At 41.8% G+C, this 14,488-nt stretch overlaps 1 protein-coding gene across 8 annotated transcripts in view; it reads right to left on the minus strand.

Annotated features, from left to right (window-relative positions):
- The window catches only part of NPNT (nephronectin), a 54,472-nt gene that overhangs the window by 2,385 nt on the left and 37,599 nt on the right, over positions 1-14,488 (minus strand). For 6 of the 8 annotated variants that reach the window (XM_074905492.1, XM_074905488.1, XM_074905490.1 and 3 more), the window contains 3 exons: positions 7,130-7,225; positions 6,642-6,740; positions 2,226-2,482 (listed from right to left, as the gene is read on the minus strand). In XM_074905492.1, the coding sequence (XP_074761593.1) occupies positions 2,226-2,482; positions 6,642-6,740; positions 7,130-7,225 (452 nt within the window). The remainder of the gene's footprint in view (positions 1-2,225; positions 2,483-6,641; positions 6,741-7,129; positions 7,226-14,488) is intronic. The other 2 variants (XM_074905495.1, XM_074905494.1) reach the window with 1 other exon arrangement.

The following is a 14,488-nucleotide window of genomic DNA, read 5'->3' on the forward strand; positions in this document are numbered from 1 at the left end:
ATAAAAAATCCTCTGTATTCTGAAAAAATGCTGTCTAATAGAGGAGCTTTCCTTTGCTAAAGCATCTTGCACCTGCCTTGGTTGTGGGAACTAGAGACACCCATTTTTTACTTAACAAATTCTAGCTCCTGCACTCTCATAGTGTAATCTATAGAAGCACTGGCTCCTCACAAAATGGTGCTGTCAGATGTTTGGGCATGGATTTACACAAATCACTAGCAGTCCAGATTTAGCCTGAGTAGGAGAAATTGAACAAATATAAAGCTTGACTAGAAAGACTGGAGCATAAATCAGAGAAGATCTACAGAATGGCCAACTGACTTTAAGAAACACTTACAAATCAGTATTCCTCACCTGTGCTACAGCTATAGATTCAGAAACCTGAACTGTTTAATACAGTCAACCTGAACTGTTTAATACAGTCAGTGGTTTTGACCATGGCTTAAAAATTAGTCGAAGCCTACAGCAAAACTTTGTAAGAGTCTGCTGTTAGATTCATAGGTCAGAAATTCAGCTGTATAGTTAAAAATAATCTGGATGCTTGCTGAAAGCACACTTTTAAACAAGGAATAGGAACAGAGGAGGTCAGAGAAACTGTTGAATTATTTTTTTAGAAATGAATGATTTGGGGTGTACTTTTACACAGAGCTAATTTATTAGAAAATGTGATGAAGGATTCTGGTCTCCATTCATATTCTCCTCAGGTTTTCAGTAGGCCCCCCCTAAAATCACTAGTGTTTAATTGCTGTTGGTTTTTAATTAGCTAGAAAATAAAGCTTCTGTACTGCCTCCTGATTTCTCTGGGGCAGAGGCTTTTCCTGCTTACCTAGAGGTTCCCTCATTCCCTGATCCTTGGACTAAATGCAACGGTGGTCCAGGTCAGCAGCCCTGGCTGCCCACGCTGGCTGGAAAAGATCCCAGACTTGACTGTTCTGTAAGGGGCCACGAGGCAGCTCTGCTCTGCAGAACGGCGATGAGTTTTGGTTGGCAAGCCCCACTGACAGCTGCTGATAAGGTGGGCCTGAGAGGCAGGGGACAGCGCGAAGGACAACTACTGGTCTCCTCTGGGTTCTCAAACTCATTTGCTTTTCTGCCAGACAATGTATTAGTGATACACACTTATTTAATGAACTACTCTATCAGGTGAGACAGACCTGAGAATTACCAGAAGCATTAAACTTAGCAAAAAAGGGTAGGAATGTAGCAAATATATTGTTCACCTGCAAAAAATTTCCACATTCTCAGTCTGACATTCATTTACAGCTAATAGGAGGTCAGGCATCTTTGTTACTATTGCTGAGGTAACGTTTTCAGAAAATTATCCTTGGTAATCAAAGCCTTAATATCAACTGTAGAACTATCTACTGTGTATATGTTGTAGCCTGCTCCCACTGTGAACATTATTTTAGACCATCTGCTATATGCCAGAGCAAAACAGGCCCTGAAGCACCCAAGCCTCCTCTTTCGATCTGAAACAGAAACTACCTTCAAGCAAAGGTTGAAGAAAATGCTGAACTTTTTCTATCAGTTTATCACCCAATGTTTCTAAGACTTCCAGGTATTAAAAGATTCTCCACAGCACTTCAGACAGCTTCTTTTGATTGCACTAAACCATTCTGAGTTATTGGCATAGTTAGTTCATTATTTACTTTCTTGGCCAGATCTGCTGCAGGTATGCTGAAGAGCATAAAACCATGTGAGATTGCACATATAACCTCCCTGGAGATGACACATATAACCTCCCTGCAGGACCAAAAATTACTTCTTTTAAATATCTTTGCCCTGATTTAGCCAGGTGCTAATCCACAGGGGAACAGTCTTCCTATTCTCCATGACAGCGTATTCTTTAAAGCATTGTTCATGAGGAATCTTGATACAGACTTTTGGAAATCCATGTACAGTACGCTGTTGTCCATTAAACTGCTCCTTCCTATGTGGTGGTTCCCTTAAAATAGGCTGGACAAGGTAGCTCAGTACAGGCTATTCTGTTGTTTTCTATGTGACTCCTGCTGTAGGTGGGAATTTTTTGTGAAACTAATTTGAAAAAATGCACAATGACTCTCTCACCTTTAATCTAATTCCATTGGCAGGGATCAAATAGTAAAACACAGGCTGAAATTAGACCAGAAAAAAATGATCTGGTGCTAAGCCACCTAAATGTCTTCAGCTTCTCATGGAAAAAAAAAAGAAAAAAGCAGCACATGCATCCATGCATCAGTACTTACACTCTTGATGCCTAGTCCTTGTAAAGTTATGTGTGTCTGTCTCCAGCCATGGCCACCATTTCTTCCCCAAACAGCTGGTCCATGGGCTCCGTTCTTCCTTACAAAGACTTGGAGGGCTCCAGAATGCAGCCCCGGCACCTTATGCCGGAATGACAGGCACAAGTTGCCAGCAGGAGCCATGTGACCCAAGGGCAGGATAAGATGTGCTACTCTTCCTTCTTTGCCTTTGGGGTCAGAGATGGTGAGATACTGTCCCCCTGCAAAAGAAAAAGCAGTTAGTTTTGGTCTTTTTAAATTCTGCTGTGTTGCAGGACTAAATGCACAAGAGTCATTAAAAAAAATCAAAAAAATAAGGGCTCCGCAAGGTCCAGTGACTCTTAAATAAGGTATGTAGCTGCTGGAATGTGAACCAGAACTGATGCATCTGCCTCCTGCAGGGTAAAATTTACTGTGCTGGTGGTCTGTTTACATTACAGAATCAGAGAATCATCTAGGTTGGAAAAGACCTTGAAGATCGTCCAGTCCAACCATTAACCCAGCACTGACAGTTCCCAACTACACCATATCCCTCAGCGCTATGTCGACCCAACTCTTAAACACCTCCAGAGATGGGGACTCCATCACCTCCCTGGGCAGCCCATTCTAACGCCCAACAACCCCTTCTGTAAAGAAATGCTTCCTGATATCCAGTCTAAACCTTCCCTGGTGCAACTTGAGGCCATTCCCTCTTGTCTTATTGCTTGTTACTTGGTTAAAGAGGCTCATCCCCAGCTCTCTGCACCCTCCTTTCAGGGAGCTGTAGAGGGCGATGAGGTCTCCCCTCAGCCTCCTCTTCTCCAGACTAAACCCCCCCAGTTCCCTCAGCCGCTCCCCTTACGACCTGTGCTCCAGACCCTGCACCAGCTTCGTTGCCCTTCTCTGGACACGCTCGAGTCATTCAATGTCCTTTTTGTAGTGAGGGGCCCAAAACTGAACACAGGAATCGAGGGGCGGCCTCACCAGTGCCGAGTACAGGGGTAAGATCCCTTCCCTGTCCCTGCTGGCCACGCTATTGCTGACACAAGCCAGGATGCCATTGGCCTTCTTGGCCACCTGGGCACACTGCTGGCTCCTGTTCATCGGGCTGTCAATCAGCACCCCCAGGTCCCTCTCTGACTGGCAGCTCTCCAGCCACTGCTCCCCAAGCCTGTAGCGCTGCTGGGGGTTGTTGTGGCCCAAGGGCAGCCCCCGGCATTTGGCCTTATTGAAACTCCCGCAGCTGAAAATAAAAATTTCATGTATTCCTTAATTTATGACAACCCCTTGGTTGCCTGATTTTAAACCCACAGTGATGTTAAAACTACTGCATACATTATACTTGTAAACTGTTGGTTTTTGCTATTGGATGGATGAATGAGAAGGCCAGCATAAATGTTACTGTGTAACTGAGCCATGGGTCTGTCCCTTTCCTTTGGTTTGGGAACTGTGTTAACAGGTTAATTCTCAAACCTTTGCAAACACAGAGCCTTTTCATTTAACCATAAATTAAGTCTTAATCTGGATTAGATACAAAAACCTAGAAACAGTAATGACTTCCAAATGGCTGTTAATATGATACACTCCCTAAAGTCTTCTCTAACAGTAGTTAAATTGTCAGTGAATGTACATATTTAATTCAAAACCCTATTATTATTTCTGATCAGGTATGAAGTAAAGATGCCTTCATAAAAACACCTAGAACATGAGAAGTAGAGGATCTCTGGTATGGCAACATTCATTAAATCTAAACAAACAATAAAAGCAGCATATATTTCCCTAAATTACACACACCCTTTCACACTGGCACTCAAAATTACAGTAAATGATACTTCACATCTTGGGGAAAACCCACACCTGTATTTTTTGCTTCATACTTTTCATTAGAACTTTTGCAAGGTGGATGATAACATTAAAATTTGAAATTACCAAAGGGAGTAGGGTTAACTTTTAAAAAAATTAAAAAAAATTCTTATCTTACTCTGAACTGAAGAATTTATTTTTTTTTTTTAAGAAAATCAGATTTTTTAATCTTTTTTTAATCAGAAAATCCAAGTTTAGTGAACTTAAGGAAGGTAAAGGTGGAATTTAGGCTCCTTAGTTGAAACTGATATAGAAATACTGTTGGACATACACAGTCTTTACTTATCTGTGGGATATAAAAGTATTTTTCATTTAAAGTGTTGCTCTGCTGCTACTCAATGACAATGTATTAGGGCTTGTCACACACTTAAAAGGAAAGCCAGCCTTGTCTCCAATTTACTACTTCTAAATAGGTTTTTGAGTTCTTCGGTCTCAACAAGCTTTAACAAAGTATTATGCTGTGGTCTGGGGCCCCAGATCTGCATTTGGACATGAAGTGGAATCCATTTGTCCATGGATCTGTTTAAGTGTTTTGGTTCATTTCTTTTCCTTTTTTTTTTAAATGCACTGGTTTTGCATCAAGGTCACTAACTGCTAAAATAAGCATACTAGAGTTTAAATAACTGCACCTGTTTGTTGTAGATACAATTATATCACTATAAAAGTACTGACTCAACTCGTTAACTGCATCTGTTTCAGATAGTTACACTGACTGATCCAATCAATAGGAAACAGATTTAGGTAAGCACAAAGCCAATGTATCTACAGGCAAGCCCCTGCAGGAAAAGGTCCCCTCAAATCAGCGTTTTCTGCGTGCAAGATAAGCTTATAAGGCTTCAGCACCTTTCAAAATGCAGATTCTGAGAAACCAATAAATATCAAACTCTGAAAGGTAAAAGCAAACACTCGGGAACAAGCTGTGAAAATAAATCCTTGCAACAAGGTATTCCAGACAGGAGGGAGTGGGTGGGTGACTTCAAGGGACTAGTTTTAACAGGTTATGTCAACAGCAGCAGAACATACACAGGAAACAAAAAGCCCATGACTGGGAAGCAACACAGGAGGAAAAAAAAAAAAAGTCTAAAAAAAAAAAAGCAGCCAGTTAAAATCATAGTTCTGTAACTTGATATATATTAACAACAATTTTTGAGTACAGATAATGAATATGCTTTGAGTGACTGACCTCAGAAACGAAGTCTTTTTAAACCCATTGTTTCAAAACGATATTTGAATTATGTGTGATCTTTTTTAAAAGGCCAGTCTGCAAGCAGGAGACAGATGCCTGTATCTCATCTGCAGGAGGAAGGAGCTCTGCTCTTGGAGTCCATTCCGGAGACTTTCTAAGTGTCATAAGGACCATACGAAATACTAGGGCCTGCCTGGGGGTGGGGAGGGGTAAGTGAAGACAACACTTCCACTCAGTCACCTAAACAGCCTGAAGAAGGTGCCAGGTCACCTGCTGCGGTGGCAAATGACTGTCTCGTCAATGGCAGCAGAGGGACAGACATCAGTGCTGGAAAATAGCTCTCAGTGCCCTCACCCTCCCTCAACTTAACCTGTAACATTTTACCGCCTGAGAGCGCGTCTCCTTCGAAGCCTGCCATCCCCTCACATAATGTAAGCATTGTGCACTTCAAAGGCTGCTCTTCTGGGTATGAAGTAATCCCATCATTACGGGGAGCCAGAGATGCGTGCCTAATCCCCGGCGCTGCTGGGGGAAGGGTACGCATGCAGGGCCAGCCAGCCTCTCGGGGCCGGGCAGCAAAACCAACAGGGCCCGAAACACAACCAGCTACGCTGCAGAGGTGCGGGGCTGCTGGGCCTACGGCAGCAGAGGTGTGCGGTGGGAGGGGTCCCTGCTCTGGCTGACCAGCCCTGCCCATGCCAGTCTTCTGCCATCCTGGGAGGGGCTAGTACACACTCCCCTGTAATGTTATTGCGAGGGCACTTTCTACCATCACAAATGGACCCATTTTCAGAAGTCTCTACATACGAGCACTTCACTTGACTTCCAGTTACTTAACAGTCTCCCTATATACAGGTTGCTGTAACTTAAGAGTAGAATTAATAAAATCAAACCGAGGGGTTAAACTAAACATTGCATTTAGCAACAGAACAAAGATTATTGCCAGCACTTTCTATAATTTTGCTAGTAATATAGAAATAATTCTGTCTGCGTGGTGGTTTGAAAAATGAGCTTTGTTTCACCATAAATAAAAGTTGTTCTCTAGTCCACATTTTTTTCTTTCTGATTCTTTTAAGACAGATAATCCTTTACTGAATACATTTGCTACTCCTTCAGAGACATTCCTATTGTAAAGATACCAGCTATGATAAAAGCGCAATTTTTCAATTGCTCTTTCATGGTGAGAATCCTCAGTTTTGATTGTTATACACAGGAGAGGTGTGGGTATGAAATGTATCCTGGAACTAAAGGGAGCAGAAGCTGTGTAAATTCATCATAATGCAACAACTGTCATCAACCTCCAGCCTGGTGGTTCTTCAGCTACAGGATATGATCGCAGATGGGTATGTTACCTGACGCATCTCTCACTGGTTCCCAGTGCAAGTCATCATCTCTGTCCTTGATCCATCCACACAGTCCACTATCAAAATTACAGCTGTGTACCAGGACACCTGGGCAGAACAGAGCAGAATGTCAAAAAAAACCAAACCATTGGGATTGTCTTGGTTGGGTAACTACAGCCATTTCCCTTGTGGCTGACACTAGCAAGTGAATATGAAAATTAAATGCAACAGAATAAGCACTAGAAAAAGGATCTACAAAACCACTAAAACAATAAAAAGGATGCTAATGTTATTATTAACAATTCACACTATTTTTATGCTAAATCTGTTAGGAAATAAAACTATAAAGGTTCACTTAGATGGAGTTTTTTGTTTTTACAAAGCGCAGTTTAAACAAGGGACATAAGATGTAGGAGTCCTGTAAAGGTGTAGAAAACCACAAGAAATCTCAAAAAAATCTTAAAGCCCAGGCCCTGAACATGAGATGTGATCTTTACCTGGGTCATCGTTTGCTTCAAATTCATCAGCAGTAATCCCCCTTTCAATTTCAAGTATTTCAAAAAGATTATTGCTCACTCCAGGCTGGCGTGGAACTGTGAGAAAAATAGTTTTACAGAAATAAATGAGATAAAGGTAGTTAGTGACCTACTTTCTTATCTTTAATAAAAAACAGCAGAGCAGCTCTGGGCATTGTGCTTTTCTTGGAGAATTCAATATAATTTAATTATATTTGACATGAAGATTCATAAACTTTATGCCTACGTGATTTATGATTTATGTTGTAACATTTATCTGAGCACTGTAAAAGGTGACTCCAAATCTGCTAAAGGCTCTTCAAATGAAAGCTCCTTTTTAACCAGGAGGGGAAAAAAAAAAAAGCTTTAACCTTGAAGCTCACTATTTCCCTCCAAATGTACTTTTAAAGATAGTGGTTTCTCAATAAAATAAGCCACATTAAAACCCTTGCTCAGACTTTCCAGTCCATTCACCCTCCTGAGATGCTTATAGGAGAATCTCAAGACGAGGCTGTGGTACTTGGAAGAGGCCCCCTACACACCTAACCCTCGAAACATGGCTGAAGGTACATCCATCTATCTGCAAAGGATTAGAGCTCCCAACACAATTATCAGGATTGTACTGAGAGCTGAAGAGGAGGAGCTCTAGTGGCAGCTGGAATTCAACTGTAATTATGCTTTTTGCTTTCCACCACAGTCTGTCCTTCAGCTGCTGTTCTCAGCTGCAAGGAGAAGGAACACTCTCAGTGATTAACGGGCCCAGAGCTTATTAGAGATTCAGCAGCCAGAACAACCTGAAATTTAAGATGTCTTTGTGGCAACGATGGCTGCCAGAGTCAGGTGGCTACAAAGACTTCTGAAGATGCTGTGCCAGTCTGTAGAAGTTTCCAGAAATTACACACCGATGTCATGCCTGATGGACAGCTGTCAACTACAGATAAACCACTGGATAGAGCTGTCTTAGAAATTCTTCCTTAGAGGCAGGTCTAACGCATAATTAGTAACAGCAGTAATGCATTTCAGACATGTCCTTAGATGATATAGACACCTCTGACACCTACAGCATTTGTAAGGGCCTTATCTATTAAAAACTTGAGACGTTTTCCATTTGCAGTGCCACAATAAGTAACTTAATGTCTCTGTAGGCTTCTTAGACATGGAAGAACAAGAACTGAGATGATTTACGGTTCTAAACTGAAAAAAAAGAACTGTTGTTTTTAGGAAATCAAATCAAAGGTAAGAAGGAACTTATTTTGCACTAGGACAACATGTAAATAGCACTGCTGCAAGAGCTCTTCTAAAGCCAGAAGACAATGAAAAATAAGAATGAAGTAGCTTCCTGCTGTTTGGAACTAGGACAAAATAAGCAGCCTGGTAAAAGGTCAACCAAACGGTAATACATTTTAAAGTAGTATTACAGGCTACAGATTTTGGATGATAATTTTGTATAATATAAATAAAAAGCTTGAAGTCTGTAGGAAACTGATTAACTCCTTAATATTATAGCCATTTTTGGTATCATTACATCTCCTTTTTTTTCTCCTTTTTTCTTTTTTAAATCCTTAGTAGATTTCAGATTGTGTCTATTTGCAGTCTATCATGCTCAAAAGGACTTTAGGTTGGCTTGGGTAATAGAGGCCTCTTAATTGTTAAGGATACATTGTTTGTAATAATATTTTTGCTGCTTTGTTTAATCTTTTTGTTTGTTTGTTTCTGTGATTAGGATTTTGAGATTTAACATGAAAGAACCCTTATGAATGTGCATAGGCCACACCACCTAGGCCAATAATCACCCTGCAGTCCACTTATGCACAAATACTATATTCAAGTATATAGAGAAAAAAAATCTGTTTACCTCAGGCAGCAAAAGAACAAGGAAAATTGAAGCAGGAATGCTCTATAATCGTCGTTCACCCTTAATCCCTCCCAGCAGTACTCTGCTGTCTTTCCTAGGAGCTAGCTCTGATCAGCAGGTGGGACAGTTGACCAAGGTCATCAAGCAGCTCCAGTCACAGCAGCACAGAGGTGCTCAGGGCCGCGTAAACTGCTCGGAGGTGGAACAGCACACACACTCACACGCTGCTCTGACTGCTTTACAGGCATGGATGACAGTGAGCAGTAGCTTAGGGAGCAGCCATGAGTGCGAGCTGCCCCGCAGCATGCACAGCACCGAGCAGCACCATTTACATTCAGCTGCAGTGGGTTCGCTCGGGGATGTTAAAAATTGGGAGTACTGTGGCCAGCTGCCTGGGACAGCAAATTTTGCAGGAGTATTTATTTATAAAGCCTGCTAAACTAACAGCATCCTGCAAGTTACTTACTGTCACTTCTGGCAGGACAGTTTTCTGACTGCAATTTCGCCTTAGAAAAGTCCTCACAGTAGAGTTTCGCCTCGCATTACAATCACGCTGCAGGCTGCTGCTCCTGGTGGATCACAGCACTCACCACACGTGAAACACATCTATGCTGCACCCCCCAGGCACTAACACCTTGCCTTTCCTCTTCCTGGAATGTGCTAAGGAAAAACGATACTGTTCAGTTCCTACGCTATGGAAAACAAGTTGGCAATTTGCTTCAAAACCGCTGAGCGCAGCATACATAGGTACTGCAGCTGCCAGTCTAGAGTGGACACGCAGCCTTTTCTTGAGGTATCTTTACATCAGCCACATCCACAAGGCACAGGATGGAAAGCGACCAGCCCACAGGAGCAGACAGAAAAGCAAGCTGTGAGGAACCTCACAGTGCCATTACCCTCCAGCCACCATGTACCCACCAGCAACACTGAACTTAACTCTCTGCACCTCCATATCCTCCTGTTCTTCCCCTGCACCCCAAGTTTTTCTTAGGGACCAAAGGCTCAGACCACAAACTCACAGGCAGGTAGTTACAGGGCTCTAAATGAATGCTGTGGCAGAAAGCATTGAAGAAACCCACTGCCATGCTCTAGGATTTGTAGGACATTCACAGTCTCAAGGTATGTGCTTGCCCTGTGGATGCCCTTTTCCCAGTCCCCCATAACTCATTTACGGAAAATACTGCAGGAAATATTAGGAATTTATTTTCCAAACTACTTCAGTTTACTTACTAAAATACCATTTCTAATGCACTGCTGTTTCATACAAATCCGAGTTACAGCTGTGCACACATACGATCATTCTCCAAATTAAAGTTGATATATTTACCTACAATTAAAGCTCTACAAAAAAATATTTCTTCAAAGCTTTATAGAAAAGTCCTCTCCAAACACCATTGTTATGAACTTCTAGAATAACATGTTGCAGAGCTTAAACCAGCCACTTCAGCACTCACTGCTAATTAGAGGAATGTGCACTCCATATGAAACAAGAGTTACTGTAAGAGATGCAGGGCTCTAAATATGATCCACGTGTACACTACTTCTTACTACAACGACCAATGTGTTGAGTGGCGATCGTGGGAGAAAGTATTTGGCACAATTATTTTCTGCAAGCTTTCCAAGCCCTTTCTGTGTACTTTATATAGCCTATCAGTATGCTTTTCACTTAACTTCAATGGTTTGATAAAGCTCGTTAAATATAAACTTGGCTTCTTTTTCTTGGAGAATTTTATAAGCTCTGAGTGAGCCAATATATCAACACTACCATGTTCTCAGAGTTCATGAGCTGAGTTCTTCATAGATGCACAACTGTGGGGGGGGAACATTTAAAAACTGCCCAAGACTGGTTTCTTTCCAGTTTTTTTAATCCTGTGGGAAAACAGTAAGACTTTTTTTCATTTCCTTACTAATTGCTGAGTTTGGGAGTATAAGAGATGGTGTGTACATATGTCAGGTTATTTGTAATTACGGAATAATCACTGTTTTGGTGTTACAAAAGCAAAACAAAAGACAGAATGCAGCTTCATGTTATTAGTAATTGTTATTACCATTAGTAATGCAGAGTTCTGCCTTACAGCAAACACTGTGTTCTTATGCAATTCCATTCCACACAATAATCATGGCCAAGATTTCCATTTGTTAAAAACAACAACAAAGGACAAAGCTTATTTGACTGGAAACTTACAACTGAAAGTTGTTAAATTCCACTTTCAAAAAAAAACCCCACGAGTGATGAGATCTCATGCAGAACTAGTAGAAAATAGCTAAAAGGAAGGGTAGTCCAGAGCTTAGTCAGACAAAGTAAACAAGAATATGCCCTGTTTTCCTCCAGGGAAGACTTTGATATATGCTGGGCTAAAAACGAGGACAACAGAGAGGTACATTTCTCCCTTTTATCTGGATAACCATAGTGTCTAGGATTTGTTGCCTAAAATTCCACAGACTCAAATTTTGCAGGGTGAATTATTTCAGGAAGGGCCTTGACGGACTGTCCCACCTTCTACAGTGCTATTTGCATAAGAGGGGAGAGATGGTGCTCACGTGCGACCACTCTGAAGTCCAGTCTCGCATTTCTCAGGCAGTTACAAGGCTCATTAACTTTGACCTAAACAAACACCGTATTATATATCTTACCAGAAGATTTTCTGAAAAGTAACCTGTCTGCTTTTCTATGAGCAGCTATTTAGGAGGTGCAGAGTGCCAAGTTTCAAGGAAACACAGCTAAAATATGTAGTCTACAGAAGCTTGCATATCAGATCTAGGGATAAAACTAGCTGGAGGATTGATGGAGGATGTGATTTGTAAGACTCCTAGACCTTATGGTTACACATCACAAACAGGAACAAAGTGCCTACCTTAAATGCTTAAATATTAAGACAAATACATTTTAGGAGGTGCCAGAATAGTGAAGACAAATTAAATGCTATTGTAAATCGATGCTACTGTAATGCTATCAAGGAATAACAAAAAACATTTTCTTTGCTTTTAGAATTTCCCCTTTTTCAACACCTTCAAGAAACACACAACTGCATTTACTCACTAAGGACTTTTCAGTCATTGAAAGTGGAACCAGAAAGAATCAAGTTTTAATCCAATCTTTCAATTTTCTAATAGCTGCTTTGAGAAAAGTCTCCTAATTCCAATCTTTTCAGCTCCACTATGGGCTATGAAGGAAAACTGGTGAACTATCTTTTAATACAGATAAGGGGTTTTGTTCTTGCTCTGCTGATATCTAGTATTATGCTTTGTCTTTATATTTATGCTTTTAATGCTTATCACCAGATCCTGATGGTAGCAGAAATTCAGTCTTACTGAAAAGCTCTTTCTATTTGTTAGAGGCTTTGTCCATCTGAGTAACCAGAAAAGATTCCTCTGTACTTCACTGTAGTTTGTATCAGTCCTGAAATAGTTAAATATTAAGCCATTGCTGCATTCCTCCCTCATTGCCATTCCCCCCATATCCATATCAGGAGAAGATTATCCTTGGTGCCAGATTCCACTGTCTGCATCTGACTAAGTGGTTCAAAGGCCAAGTGTAGGAATTCCATTTTTTAAAATACTCATTTTTTTGTTCTCTGAAAAAGCAGCTCCCCAAAGTCACTGCAGGCATTTTTAGAAAAGGGGTAAAGCACCTAAAGAAAATCAACAGCTCAATACCTTTCAAGAATTGCAAAGGCATTTAAATAACATTATCAGCATTATTATCGCTTGTGCTCTTTGTCACCACTAACAGACCGATTTCACTGGTCCTCAGCTGATCTCAAGCTGAGCAGCACATTCAAAAGTGCTCTGAAGTGAAGGCTTAGGACAAGTTTACTCAGCGTGTGGGACAGCAGGTCAAACAACAATGAAGAGAGAATATAGGGAGCAACAGGTCACCAAGGGTAAGCTCAGGAAAAGGTTCAATAATGAAAAATTGAAATTTGAGAGATGCTTGCAGAAAACAAGTACACCTGCCCAGGCATGTTTCCTCTTCTGATGTGGACCAATTCTAGACCACGTATGTTTGTAGGATTTGGTCTAGTGCACTAGGACATCTACCAGTGCGCAGTGCAGCAACCACCCCTTTGCCCTGGGTTGCCTAACAGAAGTACCATCTATTCAGATGGCCAAGCAAAGCAGTGTTTACTGTCATGCTGCTTTCTCCAAGTCTGGCTAAGGCTTCAGAGCCTGAGAGGGGAAAAAAAGGAAGGAAAGAGTCTAAACATCACAAGATAACCTAATTTAAAAACACAGCTTTAAACATTCAGGTCTTTGGCAGATACTAAGGGCTGGAAGATCAGAATTGCCAGTGGTTCTAGCTACAGTGCCCTCTGTGCTGGGGTTTGCCTGTCCTTGTGTGATAAAACACTACCTGTGACTCCAAGACAAAACAGCCCTTGGTGACACATGAGGAAGCAGCCATCTCAGAAGAAACTGTAACTCTTCCGAAGACCTTACAAAACTGAAGTTAAGTCCTACTTCATAAGCAGAGTTGATCTAACATCAGTTTCCCCCTGTTTTCCAAGATAAGGATTATAAGATGACTGAGCTGCTGCCTTCATTCTACCGTCAGAAATAAAATAAAGGAGGCAAGAGCAAGGATTTCTCTTCTCTTTTCAGGAAGCTATATGGGGACCACAGTGCAAATTCATTTTTGAGAACTAGTTTCTTTGCCGTCTTAACTAGAGAAGCAGATCGTGTGGGGAAATGAACCTAAAGAGGCTCCATATAAGCCAAATGAAATCAGCTCATATCCACAGCCTAGAAACACTGCAAAGATGTCTGATGTAGGTGAGATTGAAACAGCAACTGAGTTTTAAAGAAGCTGAGGGAAGTAGCTGAAAAAGCCCCTTCCCGGACGAAAGAGAGGCAAGTGAAAAATCCCCAAATGTTTTTGGAGGTGGGGAGGGGTTTGCACATCCACATGGCAGATAAGAAGCATATCAGAAGTTAGCTAAATGACTCTGATTACTTCAGTTTAAAATTCTGCATTGCCTTAACACCATGGTTATTAACACTGTGCTTGGCTGTGAGGAAAGCTTTTCGAGAGGCCCTGGCCTACGCTCAGTGAAGCGCTGCCGTCCTGAGCTTGCAGTGCCTCACGCAGAGCAGCTGCAGCCCAGCCGAGAGGGGCACTGCTCTCCCCTGGGCCTAGAGCATGGGCAGGGCTGGCCAGCCCGAACCAGAGGTTAACCCACCCGGCAAATGCCACCTGTAAGCTAACATGAAAGGCGTCTGAGCTAATGTGCTTTACCTCACATTTGCCACTGGCCAAGAGCGCACAGACAGCTGGGTCTGCAGCCCTGCTACTGCCCAGGAACGCTGACACGTTGCTGAACCCCTGGTGTGACAACATCTGGGGATGTACAAGTATCTCTGTGTTACCCTTGGAAGTGCAGTGCTCGGAGCAGGCAAGGAGAGGCTGAGTCATGCCCTGCGCACCCCACTGTAGCAATGTTTGTGGCTGTAACTTTTCTACCTGCTCTTCTACATGTCCCACATGA

This window comes from Athene noctua, chromosome 4 (genome assembly GCF_965140245.1).
Source record: "Athene noctua chromosome 4, bAthNoc1.hap1.1, whole genome shotgun sequence".
In the NCBI taxonomy this organism is placed as follows: Eukaryota; Metazoa; Chordata; class Aves; order Strigiformes; family Strigidae; genus Athene; species Athene noctua.